The sequence below is a fragment of the Juglans regia genome, chromosome 13 (genome assembly GCF_001411555.2).
Source record: "Juglans regia cultivar Chandler chromosome 13, Walnut 2.0, whole genome shotgun sequence".
NCBI lineage: Eukaryota > Viridiplantae > Streptophyta > Magnoliopsida > Fagales > Juglandaceae > Juglans > Juglans regia.
In genome coordinates this window covers 37,604,807-37,632,517 of record NC_049913.1, presented here as the reverse complement: position 1 = coordinate 37,632,517, position 27,711 = coordinate 37,604,807, and the positions used below count along the sequence as shown (strand labels likewise).

At 35.1% G+C, this 27,711-nt stretch overlaps 3 protein-coding genes across 5 annotated transcripts; 2 read left to right on the top strand and 1 right to left on the bottom strand.

The window, feature by feature from the left end:
- The first annotated feature begins 935 nt into the window (after positions 1-935).
- On the top strand, positions 936-4,993 carry LOC109008049. Of its 2 annotated transcripts, XM_018987998.2 has the most exons (10): positions 936-1,161; positions 1,256-1,347; positions 1,880-1,960; positions 2,084-2,451; positions 3,148-3,219; positions 3,363-3,430; positions 3,517-3,667; positions 3,748-3,828; positions 4,070-4,162; positions 4,648-4,993. In XM_018987998.2, exons 4-10 carry the CDS (start codon positions 2,194-2,196, stop codon positions 4,723-4,725), a joined length of 801 nt encoding a protein of 266 aa, XP_018843543.1. In that variant the 5' UTR covers positions 936-1,161; positions 1,256-1,347; positions 1,880-1,960; positions 2,084-2,193; the 3' UTR covers positions 4,726-4,993. The 2 variants fall into 2 exon arrangements, with proteins under 2 accessions (XP_018843543.1, XP_018843551.1); XM_018988006.2 differs by lacking the exon at positions 1,880-1,960.
- Positions 4,994-6,276: 1,283 nt separating this feature from the next.
- LOC109008036 (sulfhydryl oxidase 2-like) lies at positions 6,277-14,446 on the bottom strand. 2 transcript variants are annotated; one of them, XM_018987988.2, is made up of 12 exons: positions 13,961-14,274; positions 13,402-13,426; positions 13,223-13,315; positions 12,176-12,357; positions 9,036-9,105; positions 8,865-8,933; positions 8,580-8,653; positions 8,340-8,490; positions 7,763-7,803; positions 7,337-7,483; positions 6,812-7,246; positions 6,277-6,629 (listed from the first exon to the last, which is right to left on the bottom strand). In XM_018987988.2, the coding sequence occupies exons 1-12, from the start codon at positions 14,176-14,178 to the stop codon at positions 6,608-6,610; spliced, it is 1,527 nt and encodes a 508-aa protein (XP_018843533.1). In that variant the 5' UTR covers positions 14,179-14,274; the 3' UTR covers positions 6,277-6,607. The 2 variants fall into 2 exon arrangements, with proteins under 2 accessions (XP_018843533.1, XP_018843524.2); XM_018987979.2 differs by having other exon boundaries at positions 6,277-7,246; positions 13,961-14,446.
- Positions 14,447-19,096: 4,650 nt separating this feature from the next.
- Positions 19,097-27,264, top strand: LOC109007588 (repressor of RNA polymerase III transcription MAF1 homolog). Its single transcript, XM_035684920.1, has 11 exons — positions 19,097-19,254; positions 20,076-20,175; positions 20,320-20,390; positions 20,472-20,521; positions 20,961-21,034; positions 21,121-21,183; positions 21,539-21,626; positions 26,491-26,553; positions 26,625-26,704; positions 26,782-26,853; positions 26,940-27,264. Exons 2-11 carry the CDS (start codon positions 20,144-20,146, stop codon positions 27,019-27,021), a joined length of 675 nt encoding a protein of 224 aa, XP_035540813.1. The 5' UTR covers positions 19,097-19,254; positions 20,076-20,143; the 3' UTR covers positions 27,022-27,264.
- Positions 27,265-27,711: the final 447 nt, after the last annotated feature.

Sequence of the window (27,711 nt, the reverse complement as noted above, 5' to 3'; positions counted from 1 at the left end):
ATTGCAAGAAAAACCATGTAATGTTAAATGTTTTTATAGAGCATTTAACATTAGAAAGCCAGAGGCAACACTTATAAAAGAGTTTGAAAAAACAAATTTGCAAATCCATATGGAAGGGCTTCAATACCCACAGAGGTCTGCTTGTTTTCTTGGACTTGGACTTTAACGGCCCAGCAAGACACCCGAGGCCTAAATACACCCTGACCTAGCAGAGTTCAGGCTAATTCGATAGAGAGAATGCCCGCCAATTATCACAACATTGTTAAAATGTCTCTCCATTCAAAACAGACAAATAACTTTGAGGAATGAAAATTCAAGTTTCAAATAACAGAAAATACAGTTAATTCGAATGATTTGAAGAAGGCAAAATCTTTATTTAAAGAGGTCATGTATACTAATGAAGGTTGGAATATCGTTGGCTTTAAGATTCTCATATCGTTACTGACTTAGATATCAAAGGCTCTCCTTTACCACTCCCAAGCCCTCTTATTATTGATTGCAGGAAATCGAGAGTGAGCATCGATGAAACACGTCTCAACACCATATATTAACTCATAATTAAACGTGTTAACAATTTGAAAGCTTAATTATCACATGATTAGTAAATAAAAAAAAAATCTATATTTTCACTTTTTGCAGGTATAGTTTTTTTTTTTTTTTTGCTATCCATGTATAGTTATAATTGATTCTACTGTAACTTTTATATATATACATCGACTTATAAATAGAATTTTTTTTAAAAAAAATTAACTTTTTGCATGTAGGTATAATAACTATAATGAACCTTCCAATAAGTGAAATGTCTATACATCAAGTTTTAAATTGGAAAAAATTGTGCAAATATGAAATAAAAGTCAAAGGTAATTAGATAAAATAAATAGCTTATAGTGAAAAGAAAAAGGAAAATAGAAAAACAAAATGGATGAGAATTTGATAAGAGGATGATCGATGCGGTTATCCGCTCCAACTCCAAAGAGTGTTTCTGAGAGCCAGAAACTACGTGGAACCTAAACAGTAAACACTCTGGCGATCTAAACGGCAATAACGGTGAAGTGAAAAGGACGATCGTGTCACTTCCGAACTTGCCGTTGGAGCTTCGAATCTCTATCGCTAGCTATATCTCGCAAGACGCATATTTTGCACACGGCGCCAGAGAGACAGGTTTGTACTTATCCACGAATGTAATATTTCGGCTGATAAATCGGGTTCCGATCGACAAGGATAACGCTAAATTTGTTGCTTCATTCCAAAACAGAGATTTCCTCCTACAAACAACACAGAGAGAGAGAGAGACAGAGAGAGAGAGAGTTTTATTTGGTTCAGGAAAATACGATTCCGGCCCATCACGTAAGTCTCTTCTTGCTCTTTTCCTCTGCATCTTTTTTTGTTTTTTAAATTCCTTGCCTTGCGCTGATACCTCTGCCTTTAAGCTCTTAGTTTGATAAAGGGTGGTCTCCTTTTATGTCCATTATCCAGTAGGGTCTTTCTCATCTTTTCTTTCTTTTTCTTTCCCCTTCCTGGGTACTTTCTCCTCACTTTTTATGCCTTGGAATGTTTTTGGAGGTGCTTTCTTTATTGGGCTTGTTCTTCATTTTTCTGAGATTGTTTGGGTTTTTATTTGGTAGGTAGTTTCATTAAAGGCTTTTGGTGTTCATAAATAATACTTCAACACCTCACTTTATTAGACTTTCCTCTTTATTCCCTCTTTAAATTTTAAACTCCTTTCTCCAATAACTTCGCACGTTTATTGGATTTTTTTTTTCTCTTTGCCAATTCCGTTGAGCTTTATATGTTCTTCATGCTGTTTCATTGAAACTTGTCTCTGTTGGTTTCTGGTTTGGGTAATTCTTATTCTCTTTTTCCGTTTTTATTATCTCAGTTTCTGTTCACTGCCATCTCCTTTTCTACAAACTGTTCGCGGGGTCTAGCTTTCCCTGTTCTGATTGCAGGGTGACAAAAGGTTCGGGGTCTACTTTTTCCTGTACTGTTTGCAGGATGATGAGAGGTTCTCAATGAAAAGAAAAAGGATTTCTTTGGGCTGATAGCTCGCTTTGTTTCTAACTATGACCGTCCTGATTTTCAGAAGTTATGCTAAAAGAGAAGAGCTTGTTCAAGGAATTTTTAAAGGCTTGGATTTAAGTTTAGTTCCTTGGAATTTTTTGAAGTTGTTTGGTGCTTGATGAAAATTTGAGGATGGGAGATCACTTTGTATTGCTGGTGGATCGCTTGCTCACCGAGTCCACTTTAGAGGCTACAATTCAGAGCAGTAAACGGTCCATGCAAGCCACATCTTCCGCAATTGACGACAAGAAAACCGATGATAACGCTGCCCAGAAGGTGGATAATAGAAATATGTCGTCTTCAAGCAAACTGGTGGAGTGCAGGATATGTCAGGATGAGGATGAAGATTCAAATATGGAGACGCCCTGCTCTTGTTGTGGCAGCTTGAAGGTCAGTTGGGCTCTACTATAATTCCGACCTTTTATTGGTTTGTACAATCCTATAATTCTAATCATGTTTCATTTTCAGATGATTTGTAATCTTGAGTGTCAATGGAAAAACTTGGTGTTCAGTTTCTTTATTGATTTTATTGTGTCTGAGTGCCAGCTTACTGGTTTGTGAAAGAAAGATGAGGACCATCATGATCTTGATGCTTGTCAAAGTCAAACCCCCACCCCTGACCCTCCCATGACCGAAAGAAAGAGTAGAGCGAGTTTTACAATGTCTGTCAGGTTCATTACAAGTGCTTGAAATATGTCAAGATATTATTCACCATTTACATTTTGAAACTCCCATCTTGAGTTGATGGCTTAATCTGAATTTCTGGATTCATTTAAGTATTCAAGGAACACCATTCTTAGATTTGTCTGAGCAAGATGTTAATGTTTATTCTATAGACATGCATTGCCTGGATGTAGATCATTAAACAGAAAGGTCTAATTTGGGTGTTTTTATAACTTTTCTTCTGAAATTGGTGCTACAGATGTTTTACAGATAATATCAGCAAACGTATGATACATTTGAATGATTATATATTATTTCTTGCAACTGGTACAATTGGTTTAGTGCAAAATATCCTTCTGATATTCTTATAAATCCCCATGTTTAAAGAGAACCCTGGTCATATTTGTTTCCTGATTTTTGTAGTATGCCCACCGCCGATGTATACAGAGGTGGTGTAATGAGAAGGGTGATACTATCTGTGAGATATGCCACCAGGTGATTTATGATCTTTAACATCACTGTTAGTTTGGCTTGTTGAATTGTTCTCTCAAATCTTGATATCACCCATTATGCGTGCATGCTTTGTGCCAACCATTAAGTATTTAGCTATTTATTAAGATTGAATTTTTGAATTTCAGGAATTTAAGCCTGATTACACTGCTCCTCCCCCACTATTTCAATTTGGACGTGTTCCAATGAACTTCAGGTAATCCTTGAATGCCTCTGATCTGGAATACATCATGTTTTTATCTTCCAAACTTCACCAATGTGCTCCCATGGTGGCTTTACCAGGGGAAATTGGGAGATACCTAGAAGAGACTTGCATAATCCCCACATTATAGCAATGGTTTCATCAAACCGTAACTTCATCAATCCAGATTACGATGAGCATTCATCTTCTACTACAAGAAGTTCGATATGTTACCGTTTTGTTGCTTTGACGGTAAACAACTCTCTCTCTCTCTCTCTCTCTCTCTCTCTAAGGCCTTTTCCAATCTCATTAATTAGCTTACTGTGGTGCAGTTTATGGTTCTTCTGATTTTACGGCATACTCTTCCCGTCATTATAAGTGGAAACAATGAGTACTCTTTCTCACTGTCTATGGTAAGTGTTTGGCATATGATATAATTAAGAGAAATGATAGTTGCAGTCACGAGTGTGCAAACATCTTACAATCATTTTGAAAAAATTGAATAAGTACATGATCTATGTGAAAAAATAATAATTTTTAATAGTAAATTTTACTCTTTTTTAAAATGACTGCACGACATTTATATACTCTACGATTACATGTAGTATTACTCATTAATTAATCATTTGATATAATTATGTTCCTTCTTTACAGTTGTTACTTTTTCGTACTGCTGGGCTTGTTCTTCCCATCTACGTTATGGTGAGAGTAGTAACTACTTCTCTTCAGCGCCGCCGACTTCATCAAGTTAGATCCCATACCATCTTTTGATTCTTTTATATTTTTAATGAGATAGAATCATTTCCCATCAAATTTATTCAAATAGAAAATCACTCAAAAATAAAAGAATTGAGAAAAAAAGAAAGAAAATCTAAAGAAGAGTGGCTAGGATGGTTCTTTGGCTACCCTGTAGAGGGAGAGACTGGCCGAATTTTCAATCATCCCATCGTTAAAATATAAAAATAAATAATAAAATCTATCTCTTTTCATTAGCTAAACTTTTTGGGACAAGTTGTTATTTCACACCCGTAAGGTGCCAAATTGGTTGGCCTTGCGCTCCAAACTGGTGGCTGGACCACCCCTAGTCAGCCACCTCTTAAGCGTACACAGATGATGTTTTTTTTCATTGTTCAAAGTTTTTTTATTGCAACCATGAACCATCTATCGACACAATGCCTTCCATTGTTGAAGTTCACCTTATGTATTTCCTTGTTTCGCTTGGTTTACCATAGCCTTCCACTTCATCGGATGAAGCAATCGAGCGTTCAACACTGCAGCCTCAGCCTCATATCATTCGTATTCATGTATAGCCCCGCAAATTGAAGAAGAAGCTTCACAACAACAAAAAACTTGGAGTAATAGGCTTGCGAGGAGTAGTATCTGCCAATCTTTTTATTGTTCTTGTTTCAAAGTTTGATCGGAAAGAAAACTGGCAATTAGGATGCAATCCTTTCATCGGATTAAGTGAGATGATTGTTAATGTAATTCCACACAAAAAATGTGGATCAAAGACACCATTGCAAGAAAATACGAGCCTAGATTGGAGATGCTGTTTAGCCTGTTTTGCTTCACTATCTTTTTTCCTTGAAAAATTTTATTTCAGTTTCTCGTGGACACAACATTCCTAAAGAAATTTGAAATAGCAACTTAATCTTAAGTCATGCTTAGACATTGAGAATTCTCAAAACTTTTCATAATTTCATTCTCAAACATCACTCAAATACAAAATACTTTTTAATTTTTAATTTTTAATTTTTTCATCGAATCATTATTTAATCATTATATTCAAATAGTTTTTTAATTTTTTAATATTTTTAATATTTTTTCTCTTTTATTTTTTAAAATCCAATAAAACATTTTCAGTTAAACAATTTTATTACTATTCGTAAAATTTTGAAATGCTTCAAATGCCCAAGAACATCTCGTTTATCTTTTTGAAAAACTATGATTGTAATATGGAAATATTATTGTTTTAGCAATAGAAAAAGTCTATTAGTAAGCTCACTTATTGACTTACCCAATACATTATTGATGTGAAAAACTTTCACATCAATTAATATAAAAATGTATTAATATTTGAAATTTTTGTAATATAAGAAGTAGTGTGTTTACGAGCTGGATGGTAAGTAGCAAGGACTCTTTGTATACAAAGAGTAACATACATCCTACTCCGTCAAAACTATCAATTGACATTCCAAAATAAGGCCCGGTTCGGTTAGTCGATACAATGAAAATATCTTATGTGGAGTTGTACCGTTAAGTAGTTTTGGCTATCCAAATATAATATTTTATCTCTTAAATTTTGAAAACATCTACTTAAATAAACAGTATAAAACAGTAAAAACTGACATAAACAATACGAAAATAGTGCTAAACTGAAATAAACAGTATATAAACAGTAAAAACTAACATGAACAGTATACAATTCGGGTACTCTATAAATACCGTGAGACACACCTTTTTTCAAATCTCAAAAAATAAAAATTATCTCATCTCATCTCAATGTCCAAACATACAATTTTTTACAAACTATCTCGTATCATCTTAACTCAAAAAATCTCACAACTGATTAAAATATCTCATCTCATCTCATTTGAACTGTCTATCCAAACTGAGCCTAAATATTTTAACAATTTATACCTTCGGTTAAAAGTTCTAGCTGTGCACAAGGATCATAATCTATCATCCGTGTTGATAGGAGAAGTAGTGAGCCAAGAAAATTTGAGGCACTCATTGTTTCTTCAAGATGCTTAAAACTTATTAATTACCAAGGGATTTAGAAAGATAAGTAATAGAGCATCCTAGATCCTGAAGAACTTCCCCATTTCCGTGGGAATAATGCTCAAGTACATGAAAAGGCATTGGATAACAATGATACATTCTCTCGAAACATTACTTTTTTCAACTTTCTTTTCCAGATCAGTACAATTAACAAAAATAAATATTTCTTTTTTTTTTTGGGAAGATGCACAGACCTAGGATGATTCTCTCCCAAAATTAAGATCAGGGTAAAAATCTGTACAGTCTGTTCTAAATGTCAAAAAATAAAACTTCAAAGAGGACACGAAAGAGGACCTCAAGCAGGGCATTTGGTACAAGGCTTTTGATCTGGATTCCCACACTCAAGACCCTGATTTCACCCCCACCAACTGCGCACTTTCTTGTCTGCCGGATTTTGTCCTGAAAATATTCCTAGTTCCAGTTTCTCCTTGGCCTGAAATGTTGTGACAAATAAACAAAAATAAGAAAATTGAAAACCTCCCAACAATTAACTCTCTCTCTCTCTTCTTTTTTTTCTCTCTTTGTTCTAATTGTTCTCCTTTACACCCTTTTGAAAGAACTCACTACGCTCCTACTTATCATATGTTCTTTAAAGTGTGTAGTTGGTGAAAATACTTCCGACTCTTTTGCTGCGAACGCCAGTAGCAAGCAAGTGCCCCAAATGCACAGCTAGCAACAGCAATTGCCAATGCAGCCCCCAGAGGCACCACCACTGCATTCGTTGAGACCACCAAATCTTCAAGAGCCCCATCAGCCCCATCATTCCCATGATTGTTCTTTTCCTTGTGAAGAGATACAAGCATTTTCCCATAATATTTAGTCAAGAATCTGAACACCTCTTCCCGGTCCCAATCAAATCCATTATTTCCCTGGTTATGAGAGAGACGACACGAAGGGCAAAGCTGCTTTGGAGGCCATATCATCTTCGGGAATTTAGGATCCCCAGTTCCTAGAAGTGCTTCATCTTTTACTAATCTCTCGTTGACTTTATTGTGTGCACTCCACAACCAAAGGGCAAATTCATGCGTTTTTTTGAAAGGACTAGCGATGCTGAAAATCAAAATTACTCAGTTTTAGCTCAACTTCACTGAAAGAAGCAAAAAAGAATTTGAAATATGCACCATTTTCAGCAGCACAAACCTTGAACACATTTCATAAAAATGTTGGCGACATTCCTCGCAGATGAAGAAGTTGTGTACAAATTCACAAATGGCTGTGAATGCAAACTGGCTTTCTCCATCTTCAATTCTCACAGATAGTGAATGCAGCAGAACCCACAACCCACAACTGTAGAAAGAGAAGAAAGCTACTCGTCAAACGAAGACAAATGAACACCAAGAGGCAATTATAATTGCAAATCAGTACTCCTCTTATAACATCATCATTGTGCATGTAGCAAGTATAACTGTTTCTTGTAATTTTAAGGACGTACTTCAAAACATATAACTTATTTGACGGCAGTCGGGCACACAAACATCCAAAAGTTTAACACTAGCTACATGATATGATGACCAACAAACTGAACCATTATTCAAAATCTGGAGTATTAAAAAAACAAACCACTACCTGAAGCCCCTTGTATCATTCTTGCTGCCACGACAGAACATCTGCAAAAGCATGCGCAAAGATCATCAACAAAGTTAGGAAATTGCTTCCATTAATACAATATAACATCAGGAGAAAAGATGATACTTATATTTCCATAATGAGTTTTATGGTCCCTAAGCATATTACTTGGGCCTAAACCTAATTAATTTCAAAATAGGCAGACATTTACGGGTGTTAGCAACTGGCAGCAGAGGAGTTGGGTGCATTGGCAGCAATGAAGGAGAAAATCAGTGAATGAGAGAGAGGGAGAGAGAGAGAGAGAGGGCTGAATATAAAATTCAGGAAGTATATTGAATATAAAATGAAGATTTAACTCTGCGACAGTTACTCTTCACATTTAGAGAGAAATTGTAATAAATCTAAAAGTTCTCCCTACTTCTTTAGGGAGCTTGATGTAGGGTGCTTTCATGAGCTTTAGCTAAAACATGGCTTATAAAAAGCTAATTTAGGGTGCCTGATGCTTGTGCTTTTATATATATGCAGAGAATAGCATGATAGCAAAGTTAAAATAGTAAAACAGAGCCCAAGTATCTACCCAATATCCTCGAGGAACATCTTTTCCACATATCTGAAAATTCCCCCGTGTGCCTTTCCCGCTATTATCTTCCTGCTCACTAGTTGACAACAAGTCTGATGGGAACATTTCATCAAAGTTCACAAGTACCTCTGCACTTCCCTTCCGGCACCTGCCATATATATGTGTCTAGTTTGAGATAACTGGGGAAGTATCATTTTTAGCGTAGAAAAGTAGCATATTAGAAAGTTTGGACCATGCCTCATAGAAGGATGATGAGTCACCAAAAGTTGAAGAAATTGTATTAGTGAAGCCCGGGTTTCTGATTTGATCATCTGCAACACATGCATGAAATATATGGGTAGCATTCATTAGCAATAATTGACCGGCCCAAATTAATAAAGCCAGACCAGAAAACAAAAATTTAAATTTGAACTCTACAGTTAAGTATGCTTAGGTGTAGTACAACAATGGGCGACTTCCTAAGAAGTCCTCTTGTTTTGTATTTGAAAACTCATCAGAAAAAAGAAAAACATAAAATTATACCTTGTGTTCTAAGATGATGTCAAAGGCTGTTGACGTTGCCTCCTCAACATCATACACAGCTCGTGCAATCTTACAAAAGTCAGTGTTGTAAGAGTCAATATTTTGTGTTTAAAGAAAAGCTTTAATTTGTACTAGATCTAGAGAACTTATATCTAATGTTCTATCAAGGACCTGTGCAGGGTCTGACACATTTGATGAAAGATGCTCATTTTCAAATTTCTCATCATCCAAGCCAAAAGAGCTGCAAACTTAAAAGCACGTTAGAATGTAGTAACAAGCACAAAATTGAAACACATTGTAAGTTATGAAACAAAATTTTATGTGCCTATTATCATCTCCCTGGGTTTGATACAAAAATCAAGCAACTTCTCATATATAGTAGCACGTAGACAAACTTGGTCACAAGAATTTAGATTTAATTGCTTGAGATAATAGCAATGCAGAACTATCATAAGTTATCACAAGTATATGTGCAGAGTATGTTTAGCTTAACCCTGACATGTATTAGTGTTATCCTCCAAATTACATGTACAGTCCTGTTATACATAGGGGTGAATTGATTTTTATATATAGCTTCATTTTGCTGTAGCAAGTATTTTAGCATAAAAGCTCACAAAGAAGAAATCAATCATTGTAGCATAATAAACTGAGAAATTGAAAATGCATGACATGGGCTTTTAATGGCGAAGAGATGTCCACTGGAAAGCTCAAGACAGTATTTATCTGGGCTTTGTTTTAAAGGCTAGATCGCTACTTTATATGCCAACACAAGCTACTTCTCGAGTTTTATTGGCTCATTCAATAGTTTTAGATCTAGATTTATGATCTGGTCCCTTTCACTTTATTATTCCTACTTCACTGTTTTACTTCTTTTTTTTTTAAATGGCTTCTTTGGTAATTGTTATAAACTCGCATGTACTAGACCTGCACCCTAAGGCCCAGTTTGGTTTTATAAATGGTCTCAACCTATCTCATCTCATCTCAACATCCAAATATCATTCAAACACAAACACTTTTCAATTTCCAATCTTCATCTTTTTCATCTAATCATTATCTAATCATTACAACTTTCCCAAACTTCCAAACAAAATACAAAAAATAATTACTTTTTGAAATCCCAAAACAAAAATAATATTAAAAAAAATTATATTCTAACAATATTTTTTAACTATATAATATTTTTATACAACTTTTTCTCTTTCCCAAAACCCTATAAAACATCTTAACTCAAACAATTTCAATACTATTCACAAACTATCTCACTACTATTCACATAGTTCACATTTCATCTCATCTCATTTGTGTAACCGAACGAGACCTAAAATAAATATTTATTGAGCCTTTCATGGTTGCAAAACCAACCATGATGGAATAGACAACTTCATTAGAGCATCCGAAGATTGGGAGGTGGAGATTATTTTAGAGTTCTTTGCAACATTGTATTCAGTAAGTATACCAGGGGATACCGGGGATAAGATGCACTGGAGTCATTCTAAGAAAGGCAACTTCACTATTAGATCATTTTACCAAGCTCTAACGAGTCCTGGATTGAACATGTTCCAGTGGAAGAGAATATGGTAGATGAAATCTCCTTCAAAAGCGGCTTTTTTTGTTTGGACAGCATTACTGGACAAGATCCTGACTACAGATAACCTGAGGAAGCGCCGGGTAATTATGTCTGATTCGTGTTGTATGTGTAAGAAGCGGGAGAAATCAGTAGATCATTTGCTTCTACATTGTGAGGCAGCCTGGGTTATGTGGGATGATTTTTTCACTAGAGTCGGTTTGTCATGGGTCTTGCTTCTTAGATTGGTGGACTTCCTTGCAAGTTGGAGAGGCATTCAGGGTAACTCACAGGTGGCGGCCATTTGGCATATGGTTCTTATTTGTATGTGTTGGTGCATTTGGAGAGAAAAAAATGCAAGAGGCTTTGAAGATTGTGAGAGTGCAACGGAGGAACTTTTCTTCTTTAAGTCGTTGCTTTTATGGGCGGGAACCATTGTTTGTAATGATCTAAATGTTCATGACTTTCTTCTTTCGATTGTAAACCCTAGCTAGGTGTTTCTCATGTATACTACCTGTGTACCTGGGCTTTGCCTTTTTCTATTAATAAAATTTCTATGATTACCTATCAAAAAAGAATAGGCAACAAATGATTCTGTTAATTCTAGAAGACGATGGAATAATTTGCAATCACAACACACTTTATTCACAATGAATATTTTTCCTGAGATGAATATCCAAAAGCTGGAAAGGCTATTCTGGCTAAAAAAACGCATTTACTGGCCAAGACCACCATCCTCATGATGAGAGCAAAGCATCAGTTGAACTATACAAAAATACAAGGTATGATCCCCATAATATGAAAGGGAAGTTCCAAAAAAGCAGTACACATACTTCAACCAATCCCACTTGAATGGTTGACTAGAAACATGTAGGTTCAAACAATAAAAAAACATATTCTTCAAATGAATTAGAGTAACCCTTTTGATTGCACCAAGCAATCCTCTCCATCACCAAAGGCCATGGGGGCGGTCGTGCCAAAGGCCATGGGGGTGGTGATGGAGCAATCTTCTCCATCCCCAAATCCCAGATGCTTTAACCCATTCAATGGAGAACTAATGTAGTGACCAGCCATGGGGTGGGTGCACCATCCTAGAACCATCCTGAAACCTAATTTTTGGGGATTGCTTTGCCAACCCCATGGCCAAGTGGGGCAGACCACAGTGACTTTTTATGGTGGCCAGCCACCATTTTTTTTTTTCTTTTTAGGTTTTAAAAAATATATATTGGGTGTTTTTCTGAAAAAAAAAATTTGGGGTATTTTAGAAATTTTAATCTAATTCGAATCAATATATCATGTGTTGCCACCAAACAAAAGAACAGGTATGCCCATTCTATGAACCAAATGTACCCTAATTAACTGATACATGGATATTACATTTATTTATTTATAAGTACAGAGTTCATGCTTTTCTTCTTGTAAAGCATCCAAAATTATATCAAGAAGCAAAGGAAAGGATAATCAAGTGCGTTGAAAATATCTGTACATCTCTTTTTAAGTTTTATTTATTTTGAACTTTGAACCCTTCTTGAGGACTGATTCACCATGCATTGGATTTATGAATATATATATATATATATATGAGATCTTCCAAAAACACAGGATATGAAAACCATTCAAAGCTACATATATAAACCAAATATGTCCCAACATTGAACAAGCATATTCCAACATGATACCTGCTTTGAGTAAAACATATGGTAAAATATATTGCCTTCAACAATAAATAGAAGTAATTAATTCACACCTGACTGTTTGCTTGTTTATCCAATTAAGCAATCGGTCGGCTGTCTGGCCATCATCAATGACACGTATTTCACTTTTCTCTTGCTTAGGTTCCCAACCACCCGATACAAATTTAGGAGGAGGGCCCCAAAAGAGCATAGGATAATGACCAACAGAGAACTTATCACAAAGTTTAGTGTTTATCTGTGCTGCCAAACAAGTGAAAAGAGGAGGACTAATCACCAAGCCATGGTTAAAATAAAGACCAAGGATGCCAAAATCAAGCACATGACATAATCTATCACTGAGGTTAATCATGGAATAATGATCTGAAGAAAAGCTGTCTTCTTTAGTTGTGTGGTCACTACATTAGGTCTCCATTGAATGAATTAATTTCTCCCTTAAAAACACGCCCACACGTGCAGAGATGGAGAGCTAATGTAGAAAATGTCACTACATTGGCACTAAATTTGTTAATCATGCATGGATACGATAACAAAAGAAAATATCAGGGGTGCTCTAAATTTGTTAGTCGTGCACGGATACAAAAACAAAAGAAAATATTAGGGGTGCTCTAAATTTGTTAGTCGTGCACGGATACAAAACAAAAGAAAATATCAGGAGCAATCATGCATGGATGCGAACAAAAGAAAATATCAGGGGCTTAGTTAGAGATGGATGCTTTCCATCATTTTGTTGCACTGTTTCTGCAGGAGTTTGAATGTAAAGAATATCAGGCTTATAAGTATTTCCTTGTCAATCTTGATCAATAATATCCTCTGGGCTTTAAAAAGGGACTAATTTACAACCATAGGATGGGTTTCTAACAGTTAAAACAGTTCACGAAGACAGAAAGGGACTAACTTACAACCTTAGCCCCTACCTTTACCCGTTTTCTCTTTCCTTGTGGTATTGCGAGCCAAAATTCACAAGTAAAGCTAACGCCCAAGGTCATTTCTTAGGACAAGAGAGATAATATTTTTCGCAGAAACAAAATGGGAGAAACAAAATCCAGGCATTAAAAGTATCAACACTGAAAAAATTAATAAAGAGAGCACGTAATAAATACCTTCGATGCACAATCTACCCTTGTCATCAATATGATTCCTGGATGCACTGCGTCAGGTCCATTAAATAGCCTAGCAACTTTTTCATAGTGGGGCTGCACAATTTACTTTCATATCAATTTCAACTGATAAATATAATAATCCTTAGGAACTAATCTTCGCAGATTTTAGCACCACATACCTTATAATTTCTGCAAGCAGGGCACCTGACAGACGGATTAAATTATGTTAAATTTTAAAATAAAGCTCAACATGACATAAAATCTCACAATTTCAAGTTCCTCGATAAACACACAGAGAGAAGGGGAAAAAAAAGGAAGGTCATATTTGATAAGAAAAAAGGAAATCACTAAGATGCCAATCAATCCAGTTGAGTTGCAAAGTTTGTAAACCACGTCATGAAAAAAAACGCATTTCAAATTATTCGACTTTGTATTTTTATTGCCTGTTTCATTTCGGAGGTTTCAAATATTTAATCATGTATGTAGCAATACGTAAAAAAAAATTGATCGGTAATCAAGAAGTTTTAATTCATAAAAATAGGCAAAACCCAAGTACGCAGACAAGTATACGCAATACGTAAAAAATTACTTAGCACAAGCAAAATTTTCAGAAGCTTCGTATCTTAACGCCAACAGACCCAAACTATATTCGGGTTGTAGATCTCAAACGTTGTTTTTTACTACATATTCGATCAGCCTTTTCTTTATTATTATTTTGTTTTTTCTTTTGGTACTGACCAGTTGGCGTAGAACTCAACGACGGCAAAGGTAGCAGGGGTGTCCCTGAGGATCGCATCGAAATTCGTGGCGTTCAAATCGACGGCGTAATCGTGAGGACCACCTTTCTCGTTGTCGATGGCCCGAAGGATCGAGCGCGTTCCTTGAGAGAACGACGTTGCTCCGGAGCTCAACGAAAGCAGGCTGAGAAGATTCAGAACCAAAAGTAACTGAGACATGGAATCTGACCGTGGCCGAGCTGGAAAGACAGCCAATCCGTTCGATGCGCCAAATCTTCTTCCTTCCACCAGCAGGGTTTGCTGCAAGAGCTCGAGACGAGTGCTTGTCAAACTTCGGAGGTTTCTCTTTAATGGAAACTTCGGAATGAGAGATCTATTACTGTTATGGGCTTTGAATCGCCGACGAGAATGCCCAGGGAAATGAAACTGGGTTTCAAAAAGTTGCCGTTTTGCTCCAGCCTCCATACGACACTGTTGTTATTAACTTATTAATAAAAGGAAAAAAAATGTTCATATAATTCAAAATAAATAAAAACATATTTTTTTAATTATAATTTTATTTCATTAAAATTTAATATTTTTCAATTTTAAATTATCATGATTCAGATTCCAAATATTGTACAATTTTTCTTATTTTATAAAGTCTCTCTATAACAAGCATTTCATTATTATTAAATATATTTTAACAAAAATTATAATAGTATAATTTCGTTAGAAAACCATTTTTTAATATATTAATGAATTTTTTTTAAAGAACTTCATATGTTTTGAGATAACTCATAAAAGAAACTAAGAATGATTAGTGGAGAATGAGTCAACAATTCTGATTATTTATGAATGAGTAAGGGTAGGTTTGGAGAGTAAGATGAAAATTTTATGTTTTGTTTTGAAGTTTAAAATATTAAGTTTTAATATTATTATTGTTTTGGAATTTGAAAAATATGTATTGGGATTTGAAAAAGTTGAATTGTTTATTATATTTTATATGAGAATTTGAAAAAAATGTAATGATGAGATGAGATGAGATGAGAATTTTATGTTTTATTTTATGCCCCAAACCTGCCCTAAGCCTCATTTAGATAATAAGAATGTTTCATCTCATCTCATCTCATTATTATAATTTTTTTAAAATTATCACACAAAATATAATAAACAATTCTACTTTTTCAACTCTCAAAATAATAATAATAATATTAAAAAATAATATTTTAATAACATTTTATTTAACTTTCATCTAAAATCATATCATCTCATCTCACTATCCAAACGGGGCATTAGGGCAGGTTTGATTTTCATCTGATCTTATTTCATCTAATCTCATTTTATTTTCAGATATAATTCAAATACAAAGTTTTCAAATTAATCATTACAACATTTTCAAATTAATCATTATAACTTTTTCAAATAAAAAATAGTTACAACTTTTTCAAATCTTCAAACAAAAATTATATTATTACAATATTTTAACTTTATAATATTTTTTATTAAATTTTTTCTCTCATTTTCTAAAATTTAAAAAATATTCTACTCAAACTATCTCACTACTATTCATAAATTATCTTACCACTATTCACAAAATTTTTATCTCACTTGACTTCCCAAATAAGGTATTGGTTTCAAATTCAACAAATCCTAGAGGAGTATACTAGTCTATTAAGGATCCTGAATAGATTATTTTCAATGGGCTCTATCATTTTTTCAAACTCTAAGAAGAAACACAAAAAGAAAATCCATACAAACATTTTTAATGAGAAAATATACTTATAACTGTGAATTGCGTAACCGTCGCGTAATCGTTTTGAAAAAAATGAATAAAACATGAGACTCACATGAAAAAAATTAATTTTTTAATAGTAGACCCCACTCTTTTTCAAAGCGATTACGCGACGGTTACGCACTTCACGGTTGTATGTAGAATTACTCATTTTTAATGGATCACATGATCGTTCTCATGTCTCATAGTTTTCTCAAGATTTTCAAATAGTTGTTAAGCAAATCTTACGTCCAAACAACTTCAAAGACATTTTCCATCTACTAGAATCCAATTGCTTTATGAGTACATTGGGTGGGTATTACGTTATCATGATTAAATTAAATAGCTTCTCTAATTTATTTATTTTTCTTTTCAATGATTTTAACAGCAGATCCACCAAATCCATTATCTAACCAAAAACCTAATGTTATCATTTTTTTGGGATGATTATATATAATGGGCCTTTAGAGTAAGCTTAAAAGTATAATATTTTGCGACGAAGAAAATTATATTTATAAGTTGCCGTGGATATTAGAAGTTATGAGATTTGACTGTAAAATAAATTAAAAAAGAGTAATGCTAGAAACACCGAACCTATGTTCATGAAATAAAAGTATTATTCATATCATCCAGTAACCTATTTTGGATTTAAAATTTAAATCATGCAAATTAAATTTTGTGATATAAATTGTATTGAATGTATTGCCATACTTGTTTATGAATAAAAAGACTCTTCAAGATATTACCTAACAAACTCAAAATTAAATATGGCCGTGATTTATTGTTTCTAACTCAAAACGTTTGCGACAAGAAAAATGTTAGATTGTTTAATAAAAAATTTCATCTCGTCTCATTATTATAATTTTTTTAAATTTTTATACAAAATATAATAAATAATTCAACTTTTTCAATCATAAAATAATAATAATATTAAAAAATAATATTTTATTCAACTCATCTCATCTTACTATACAAACGAACAATTTTCAAGAGATGTCTTATCATATGATGTAGAACATTCAAAAGTTCCAACCATCTCCCCCCCACTTTGTCGATGGAGCCACTACTCCACTTTCCTTGTATATAATTTGACATCAACTCCAACTTTCTTCCACCACTTTCAACTCTTGTTGTTCTAACAACTTTGAGTGATGGTAGGTTTAGGGATGAGATGAGAATTTTATATTTTATTTTGAAGTTTAAAATATTAAATTTTAATATTATTATTGTTTTGAGATTTGAAAAATATGTATTGAGATTTAAAAAAGTTGAATTGTTTATCGTATTTTGTATGAGAATTTAAAAAAGGTGTAATGATGAGATGAGATGAGATGAGATGAGAATTTTATATTTTGTTTGATGTCCCAAACCTGCCCTGAGTCGACTCGTGATAGTTTATAAATACATTGAATTTTAGCCAGCAGTTGGTCAAACTCATTGATTTATTTTTTATCCTCCACTCTCCCGTCTCTTTATTCTCCTCCACTCATTTCAAATACCTTTATGGAGATACTCATATTTCTCTTACCTTGATAATTTCCTTGAAATATCTCTCTGAGACCCAACAAGAAAAGTAAAACATCAAAAAGAAGAAAAGATACCTAAATAAAATAACCGGTGGATTGTTGAAGACTCGGGTCGTCCTTGTAGTACCTCTTGGCCACGAGTTGTGCTTAACGAATATCAAAGTCAAAGTTTTGACTTTCGTTTCGATCATCGTTTCAGTTAAGATAATCTATATATAAATTAATTAATTAATTATATATATAAATTATATTTTAAAATAATATCAATACAAATTTTAAAAATATATATATTAAAAACTCAATAATACAATATATATTTGTAAAATACTTCACAATACAATACAAGTCTTTTTTTTAATAAAACTTAATAATATTTTACAATACAAGAAAAAAATACATATATTTGTAAAATTCAGTAATATTTCTAAGTTCTCAATCAAACTATTAAAAAAATAATCAGTAATTTTTATCAATAAAATATTCAGCAGTGAATTTTTTATTTTTTATTTTGGTTGAGAAACTTTAGGAAGCATTCAAAAATTGGTAGCAAAATCAATTTACTGGCTGTTGCAATCCATTTCATGTCAATTGCAATCCATATTATACAACATGTGGTGTCCGCGCTAGGGAGTAGGGATTTATTTTTCCGTTCGAGAAAAAGTGGATTAAGGTTACGTTTAGATGTTGAAGTAAGTTAAATTGAGTTGAATTGAGATGATAAAATATTGTTAGAATATTATTTTTTAATATTATTATTATTTTGAGATTTAAAAAAATTGAATTGTTTATTATATTTTATGTTGGGATTTAAAAAAGTTGTAATGATGAGTTGAGATGAGTTTAGTAACCAAACGAAGCCTAAAAAAAATTACAAAAAATAGTCTTCAAATTTCAGAAGGAGAATTGGATCAAAAATTACGAAAAAGCCAGGAATTTCACATTACTTACAAAAATGCCACATCCATGTCCTTGCCTTTTATTTTACGGACGAAATATGAATTTCGTTCGATACATTGAGAATTGATCGGAATTGATTGAAACACACCGAAACGATCGGTATTTGGCCTGTTACAGAACACCTATCTCCATTGTGCCGATTACTAATCTGACATGAAAAATTTCAATCATTCAGACCGGAATGGAACAGAATGGTAATCAAAATTTGATCCCAAAAACAATTTAAGAAGTCACTTGTTATAAGAATCCGATCACATGGGTGTCATCTTAGCAACTCAAATCCAGCTTTGGATAAAAGATTTTATGGGTATGTTTTATTTTCGATGAAAAGTACATAATTATTTGGAGAGTGCGAAAATGGGATTAGGGGAGACGAACTGGAAAAATGGGATCTGGGTATAACTTTCATTCTGTCGTCATCTTTTTGTTTTTCTTTTTTTTCTCTTTTTTATTTTATTTTATAATATACGTCAGCAGAGTGCACGATTTCATCCACAAAGTCAACTGTACATAGTAGAATTGTTACTTTTTAACCTTGTTGATGTCGAAAGTTTTCATATCAGCGATGCGCTGAATATTTAAAAAATAAAGTTTTTAAATAGATTTTCTCTTTTTACTTAATATATTAATACTAAATAAGAATTATTCTATTTAGAAATCGGTAGGAAAGACATTTCATTCATACAATAAAAAATGCATTTCAAACATTCAACTTTTTAAATTTATTTTAAAACTCAATTCATGCTATGTACTTAGAAATATAACTTTTCTCAATCCTGTTGTATGTAATGGCAAAAATATAGCTTTACTTGGGCCCATTTGGGTTTCTAGGCTGATCTGGGCCAGGCTTTCCCGGTCCTCTTGCCGTCCTCACCAGTGGTGATTATGATTCCAACCAAGCATGTTTTATTATTCCAAATCAAAATTGAATATTCGAATTTGAGGGGCTCTTTGAAACCTCTTGGATCACCCACCGAACCCCACAACAACCCAAATCCACCGAATTACTGCACTCCCGCTCAAAATTTTCCCGTAATTTGGGCAAATCTTCTCCAACAGGTACTTCGATCGGTCCCTCTGCTTTTCGCTTCGTTTTTTCCGGTCTGTATTCCGTCTTCACTTTCGTATTTCCATTCCTGTTTGTTTTGTGTCGTATTTTTCATCAATTTTGTGGAAAAATCATTGGTTTACTGCTTTACTGTAACATTTGTACTTCCAGGTTACGAGTCTTATATTAGATTGGGTTAGATGTAGGGCTTCCCTGTATAATGAGGGTTTTGTTGATGATGGATAAAGTTTCTGTTCAAGAAGGAGAGAAACATGTTAAGATTGGAAGATGCTAAATAAACTACAACTTTCACGAAGAAATTCTTGCGACCACGGCTTGGGCAATGCTAAATAACTTTGTTTTGACTTTTGATTATAACTTTTGATTTGATTTGTGACACGTCGATTTGTAAAGTTCATGTTGTAAAACGTGTAGTATGTCTAGCATTACTCATTAAGGTATGCCTATTCTCTTAAATTCTTTTCCTTTATTGCATCATTTGTCATTACTTGGATTATTATCTTCATATTTATGTTTAGAAAAATGATATTTGTAGTCATAGAGTGCCCAAGCACCGCACACTCTTTTTGAAAAAATTGAGTAAATATGATACCCATATGAAAAAATTAATTTTGTAATGGTGAATCCACTTTTTTTCAAAAGGAGTGCATAACGCTTGCATAACCTCTAACTGTATCTAGCATTAGTGGCAAAACTAGAAATTTGGCTGTCATAACCATGTTGTTTGATACGCATGATACTGAAGACAACATTTCTCAATCTAAAAGCTTTCCAGAAGATTTAAATTTTAATAATCTTGTTTGTCAAACAGGATCATTGGGAGATTTCTAGTGCTAGTACGGTACCTGCCACATCAAAGTCATTTGAACGTTAATCATTATGAAGTTCTTAGAATACACTCCTCTGGATCGGTAATTTTTAAATAATTAAGAAAAGTAATTAAATTTTGATTCCTTCACTAATTAGGTCAACTTTTTATTTTCATATTTCATAATTATAGACTGTTCTTGATAAATTTGAGCATTACTATTAATTTCTCTGTGCGATTTTTCCAGATTAAATGATTTTTTAACTCATTTAAATCTTGGAGAGCGAACCATTGAAGGATGCCTTGAAGCTTACTCCTGTAAGAACAAGTTTACAACTTTTATAACTATTTGGTTTTTGTTCATGGTCAACTTAATTAGTTCTCTCTTGTTTCTTCTAGGCAAACACACCGGAACGGATAAGAAACTGTCTCTCAGCTTGGAGAATGAGGTGAATTGGGGGCATAAAATATGTTCAATTTTTATGATTCTAACTCATTGCAAGATAGTTATTTAGTTTTTTTCCTTGCAATATAGTTATGATGCAAAGTTTTCTTAAAAAAATATTGGCTACTTTTCATTTCCCTTTAGTTTTCCCACCCTTGTCTCACCTGTTGGGATTCTGTTTTATTTGACTCATCATTTAAGCTAAATATTTTTTCTCCTAATATTAATTTCTACTAAGAGGATGGCCAAAGAAGCCAAAAAAAAAAAGTCTTCTCTCTCTCTCTCTCTCTCTCTCTCTGTTTTTGTTTAAGTAAAGAGTTAATAAATTATAACTATTTTGTCGCACACATACTTTATAATTAACAACAGATTGGTTTCTTTGTTTATATTTTTAGTAGTCTGTATGTGTATGTGTATGTGTTTGATTCTTACTTTTACTTCAGATCCTTGATTATCTGGGGAAATCTTCAGACATGGACTCTTCCTCACCAGCTGATTTATTGTTGAGCAGAACGAGGTGGTGAATGTTAGCTAGATTGGTCTTGGAAAGTGTAGGTTTTTTCTTATGTTATCTTAGATGGTTTTCCTTTATGTTCATTTCAGCCGGAAGACAGTGATCTACCTGGTGCTTACCCTCAGTCACATGTATCCGGATTATGACTTCAGGTATCTCTGTTGTTATGTTGTACAAGCGCATATTCATTTCACATATGGCTAAAGGAGGATTACGGGTAATGTCATTGTCAGCTTATTGGGCGACTTGGCAACCCACTAAATAATCCTTCTTTGCTTGTTATGGGAGTGTTGTCAAAGGGTTTGACAGACAGTTCAGAGGACTGTTGCTCTAGAAGGAGCTGAGAGTTCAAATCTCTCCATTTCCCAAGTCTAATGTGATTGTTCATACGGTTGGTTTATTTACTTGTGTTGGTCCTATCAAGTGCCTGCTATAGATGTTTTTTCTGTGTGGGTTTTTGTGGTTTCCTCACGTTACGATGTTGCGTACATCCTTGCGGTTTTCTAGTGCGGTGAAAGCTCACCAGTTCTTCATAGAGGAAAGCTGGGACAGTTTTAAGCAAATTGTTGATACCTACATGTTTGAAGCCTCAAAGGTATTTGCCATAATAATGTTTGTTTTGTTTATCTGAAATTTATTTTTGTCCAGCCAGTGCACTATTACATTCTAAGCTTATTTAACCTTTTAAAAGTCACCTGCATATGCCCCTCCTCGTTTTGCAAAGAGTTACATGAGGTGGGGGAAATAATTGATGGCATTTGATTTTCAGAAAGCAAAAAAGATTACATATTCTTTCATGACCCATGAACCTGCGAGGCTGTGATCCAAAATTAATGTCAGTTTGGGGTAGGCCTCAAGCCTTCTACAACTAATCTTTTTTTTTTTTTTTTGATAAGTAAAATAAGTATTTATTCATCCAATCAACTGTCAATTACAAAGTCAGAATATGCCCTATTTATGTAGGAGCATTAGAAACTAAGAAGTCATGAAAATCCATGCCATTAAGGTCCACAGCAATGACCCAAGTACAAAGAGTCTTAAAAAATAACATTTTTAGCTCCGCCATAGATCTCTCTGTCTTAAAAAATCTTCTCATTTCGTTCTTGCCACAAGCACCACATAATACATATAGGAATTATCTTCCAAACCGCTTTGATCTTTCGCACACCTCGAATTAAGATCCAACATGCCAAAACATCCAACATGGTTTTCGGCATAACCTATGCTAAATCCATTCTGTTAAACACCTCATCCCATATAGACCTGGCTACCTCGCAATGTAAAAATAAATGATTCACCGACTCACCCCTTCTTTTACACATGCAACACCACAATAATTATCCTTCTCTTTCTCAGATTATCCATAGTGAGAATCTTTCCCAAAGACGCTTTCCACACAAAGAAAGAAGCTTTAGGAGGAGCCTTATTGCGCCAAAGCTTTCTTCATGGAAACTGTATCTTAGGAACTTGTGTAAGTACCTTGTAGAAGGAATGAATAGTGAACACCCATTTCCTTGCTGGACTCCACCACAGATCATTTTCATGCTGGATATTTGGACGACAAGAATACAAGAGATTATAAAAATCTACAAAACTCCTCATCTCCCAATCCTGTGCCGCCTGGTTGAAGTTGATATTCCAGTGAATGTTCCTTCTTGCGACTTCCATAACCTTCGCCACCATGGCATCTTTAGCATTTGCAATCAAGAATAGTGTAGGAAACAGTTCTTGTAGAGCACTATTGGTACACCATATGTCCTTCCAAAATCTGATCTTAGAACCCGTATCCAATTGTAGTCTAGCTTGTTGGTGAAAGACCTCCCATCCTCTTCTAATGTGTTTCCATAGCCCCATTCCAAAGGCCCCTCTAACTTCTCTAGTACACCACCCCTCCCCTAGATCATCATATTTGTTCTCGATTACTGTTTTCCATAAGGCTTCCGGTTCCTTGATATATTGCTACAACCATTTGCCAAGTAACGCACGATTGAACAACCTCAAATTTTTGATACCCAAACCGCCATTAGAGATAGGACGGCACACCATCTCCCACTTGACTAGATGGAATTTAAACTCTTCTCCTAAGCCCCCCCACAGAAAATCTCTTTGTAGCTTCTTAAGTCGACCCGCCACACTTGCCAGTATAGGGAATAAGGATAAGAAATAGGTGGGTAGATTAGAAAGTGTACTTTTAATTAGCGTAATCTGGCCCCCTTTTGACAAATACATTCTCTTCCAACCTGCCAGTCTCCTCTCTATTTTTTCAATCACTATATCCTAAATAGAATGCGACCTTGAAGCTATACTCAGCGGTAATCCCAAATAACTCATAGAGAGAGACGCTATCTTACAACCCAGTGTACCAGCCAACTCCCTTATATTCTGAACTTCTTCAATAGGCATTAACTCAGATTTATCATAATTCACGTTTAAACCAGACACTGCTTCAAAACAAAGCAGCAACGCCTTCACAGCCCTTAACTGATCTTGAACGGCTTCGCACATAATAAGCCTATCATTTGCAAACAACAAATGCGAAATAGTGCCTTCATAATAATAACAAAAAGCAAAAGAGATAACGGATCCCCTTGTCTCAAGCCACGAGAGCTCGGGAAAAAACCCTCTGGACTGCCGTTGATTAATACAGAGAATTTTACCGTGGATATACACCAGCTGATCCAAGACCTCCACCTTTCTCCAAAACCACACCTACCCAGTAGATATAGAAGAAAATCCCAATTAACATGATTATATGCCTTTTCCATATCTAGCTTACACATAAGCCTTGAGCTGCCATCCTTCACTCTATTGTCCAGACATTCATTAGCAATTAGAGCCGCATCAAGGATCTGTCTACCCTTTACAAGGACATTTTGAGGCTTAGTAACAATCTTCCCCAAGACCCCACTTAAATGATTAGCAAGCACTTTTGCAATATTCTTGTATGTTCCATGCACTAGGCTAATAAGCCGAAAATCTGTAATTTCAATGGCTCCTACTTTTTTAGGGATCAAAGCGAGAAAAGTAGTGTTGAGGTTTTTCTCAAATTTTCCTACCGAGAAAAACTCCTGAAACACCTTCAGAAGATCTACTTTAATCACCTCCCAATATTCTTGGAAGAAACCCATAGAGAAACCATCAGGACAGGGGGCATTATCTTTTGCCATTTTCCTTACTACATCATAAACCTCTTCCTCTTCGAAAGCCCTCTCCAACCTAGCAACATCCCTCGACTCAATAGTGTCAAAAACCAATCCATTTAGCATGGGCCTCCACCCCACCTACACAGTTAGGAGCTTTCCAAAGAAATCAACCACGTGATCTTATATTACCTCTTCTTCTCTGCACTCAACCCCCTCAATTTTCAGCGCTTCAATGGTATTATTTCTTCTACGATAGTTTGCAATTTTACGAAAAAATTTCGTGCTCCGAGCCCCTTCCTTTAATCAAAGAGCTCTTGATTTCTGGCACCATGACGTTTCTTATTGTAGGATTATCCTCTCAAGATCCGCAACTAGCAAAGTTTTCTGTGCTTGCTCCTCCTCAGTAAGTAGTCTCCCTTCCTGTATTCTTTCTAAATTTTGTATTTCCCTCCACTTAGTATTTTTGTTTTCTTCTACATTGCCGAAAGATTGCTGATTCCACTCCTTTAAGTCTCTTTTTAAAGTTTTCAGTTTATTTGCAAAAATGAAATTGGGGGTACCCTAAAAAAGATACGAAATCCACCATTGTTTAACCCTTTCCACAAAACCTTCAGATTTCAACCACATTTTCTCAAACTTAAAATACCTTCTACCGCTACGAATACCTCCACAATCAAGCAAAATAGGCCAATGATCTGAGTTTGCCAAACGTCTGGAAAATGGCTTTCCCATTCAGGTGAAATTAAGAAACGATCCAAGTGGGATCAAGTCTGATTATTCGACCATGTGGCTAAACCTCCTGCAAGTGGAAGGTCGATCAAATTCAAGTAAAAAATACACTCTGAGAACTCTAAACTTGCTGGCCTCAATCTTTTACTTCCAAAACATTCACTTTGGAAACGAATCACATTGAAATCCCCCCAATACACCTAGGGAGCTCCCACCAGCTATATACCCCTACAAGCTCATCCCACAGCAATCTTCTGTTGACATCTTGATTAGGCCCATACACACCTGCAAATGCCCACAAAAAGCCATCTGATACACATTTAAATGAACAAGCTATCATATATCTCCCTATATATTCCTCCACTTTCTCCACCACCCGCCTATCCCACATCACCACAATTACTCCCGATGCCCCTGAAGAGGCCAAGTATACCCAATCTACATAAATACTGCTCCATAAACTCCGCACAGTCTTCCTACTGATCATTTTCAGCTTCGTCTCCCGTAGGCATACAATGTCCGCTTTCCACTCACGAATTAAATGTTGAATCCGAAGACGCTTCTCTACCTCATTTAGATCCCGGACATTCCAAGATACAATCTTGGGTTTCATTGGGAACATGTTAGCCCCTTTCCTTTGTCCTATTTTTACTAGAGCTTCCCTCCGAGCTCATCGACCACATCAATCTTTTTGGTTCCTGACTTTTCTTCGAGTCCCCCTTCTTTTTTTGGCAATGTCCAGCTTCCATAACAGTTAATAAAGCTATGAACTGCTCCTCATCCCCATCACATTCAATCCCCACCACATGTTGAATTTCTTTTGCTTTATGTATTACCCAATATGAGGCTTGATCTGGGAAATAGTAGTTCAATGGGATAGGATTCCCCATCTTGTTATTTAATTTATGAAAACCTCTCCCCACCGAAAGCTCCTCCAACCCGCAAACCTCAGGGATGAAAAGTTCATCCTCCACTGAGTGCATTAGATCATCTGAGTCCTCTTCCTCAGCCACTTCAAAATCTTCAAAAAGTTTCACAGACAAATACACCGGAGCCAAGATCATCCCACCACCCTTCGTCGGCGAGTTCTGCACCTCCTTAGGTTGAGAAAAACGAGTATCGGAACCCACCAACACCTGTTGCGCACAGACCGCCGGCGACACCTCATACAACTAATCTTTTTCACACTGTTAATAATGTTCTTCCTCTGTTGAAGCATCACTTTACCCGTTAGAACACCGGCTATCATACTATGGGATTTTTGCATTCTCTGTCGTATGGACGGTTTATTATTTATGAAGTATGGTTGTTTGATAGGTCAATGTCTGAATTAGAAACAGTGTAGAACTATTGATCTACTTCTAGACACTGTTGTCCTTTGCTCAAATAAGTTGGTATAATGTTCTGATTCCTTATTGCATGAATTGGAGCCAAGTGGTTGCTCATTTCTTTTGCTTTTATGTTTCTAGTTCTGAGGATGCATAATGAGAAAATGAGATAGTGCTTATATGACCTCATGATGAGCTTTATGATGAACAATACCTCTCTGAGCCTTACACGTTGGTTTGTTGGACCATTTAATCACAGGAATGGATTGAGACTAATGGAGGCACTTCTCTGCTGGAGGCCTTGTACAAGGCTTTAGATGAGGTGAGCTTAATTCAGATAATTGGACATGCAACTCATACTCGGAGTCAAACTTATGATAACTTGTGATACAGGTTGTAAAACTAGCAGAATGTGAAATTTACAGTTACAATCCAGACTCTGATGCTGATCCGTTTCTAGAGAGAGGAGCCGTGTAAGTTTTGATTATTCATTGATTGGTGTTAGTCTGCATAGCTGCAATTATGACTTGGTTACTTCTTTTCTCTTCAGATGGTCTTTCAGTTTCTTCTTCTATAACAGAAAACTAAAACGCATTGTCAGTTTTCGCCTTTGCTGTTTAAGGTAGGTTAAAATGTTCCTTAACATTGCAACTTTTCCCATTAGTTGTTGTGCGTAGTTTTTGGCTTAATTGTTGTCATTTTTGGCAGTAACTTGGTGGCAGATGAATTTCTTATGGTTGATTTACCTTGTGAGGAAGATGGGGAGATTTTTGATGACATGGACATGTGAGTACGATGTGCTGTCAATATGATGTCTATATGTCAATCGGTCTTGACATATCTGTTGTTGTGTAATTGCAAGGGCTGAACTCTTGAGGCTTGGGTGGTATGAGAATTAGATTTTCTTATTTCCTGTATGTAAATTGTAGCTAGTGTCATGTAGTTAGGAACAACGCTGTCTGTATGAATGCATGTATGAATGCATGTTGAATATGGGACGACTCAAATTCTCTTGACATTCCTCTTTCCTATATGCCTATTCTAGCGGGTGACATGTAGTTAGGAACGATGATGTTATATGTTAGTCAGAAACTTATATGAACAAGTCAAGTTTCTCAGAGTTACTTATAAAAAAAAAAAAAAAAAGTTTCTCAGTGTCATTCCTGTTCTCTTTGGAAACTGATGTTCATATGATGATTTCGTTCTCTCTTGTGTGCCTCCACGTGCACGCCTATGTGCTTCTACATCCATGTATATATATGCCTCGATACCATGACGATGAAGGAATAAAAGTGGGCTCAGTATTGCGAAATGAACATGCAAAAACCACTGTTATAGAATCCAGACTTCGAGCTTTGATAATGTCCAGAAGGTAATGAGAAAGTAGAATAGACATCATGACATGGAAGGGGGAAGTGGGTTCAGAGTTTTTAGTGACGGGGATTATGATCAGTTCATTTTTTTTTATTTTTTTTTTTGG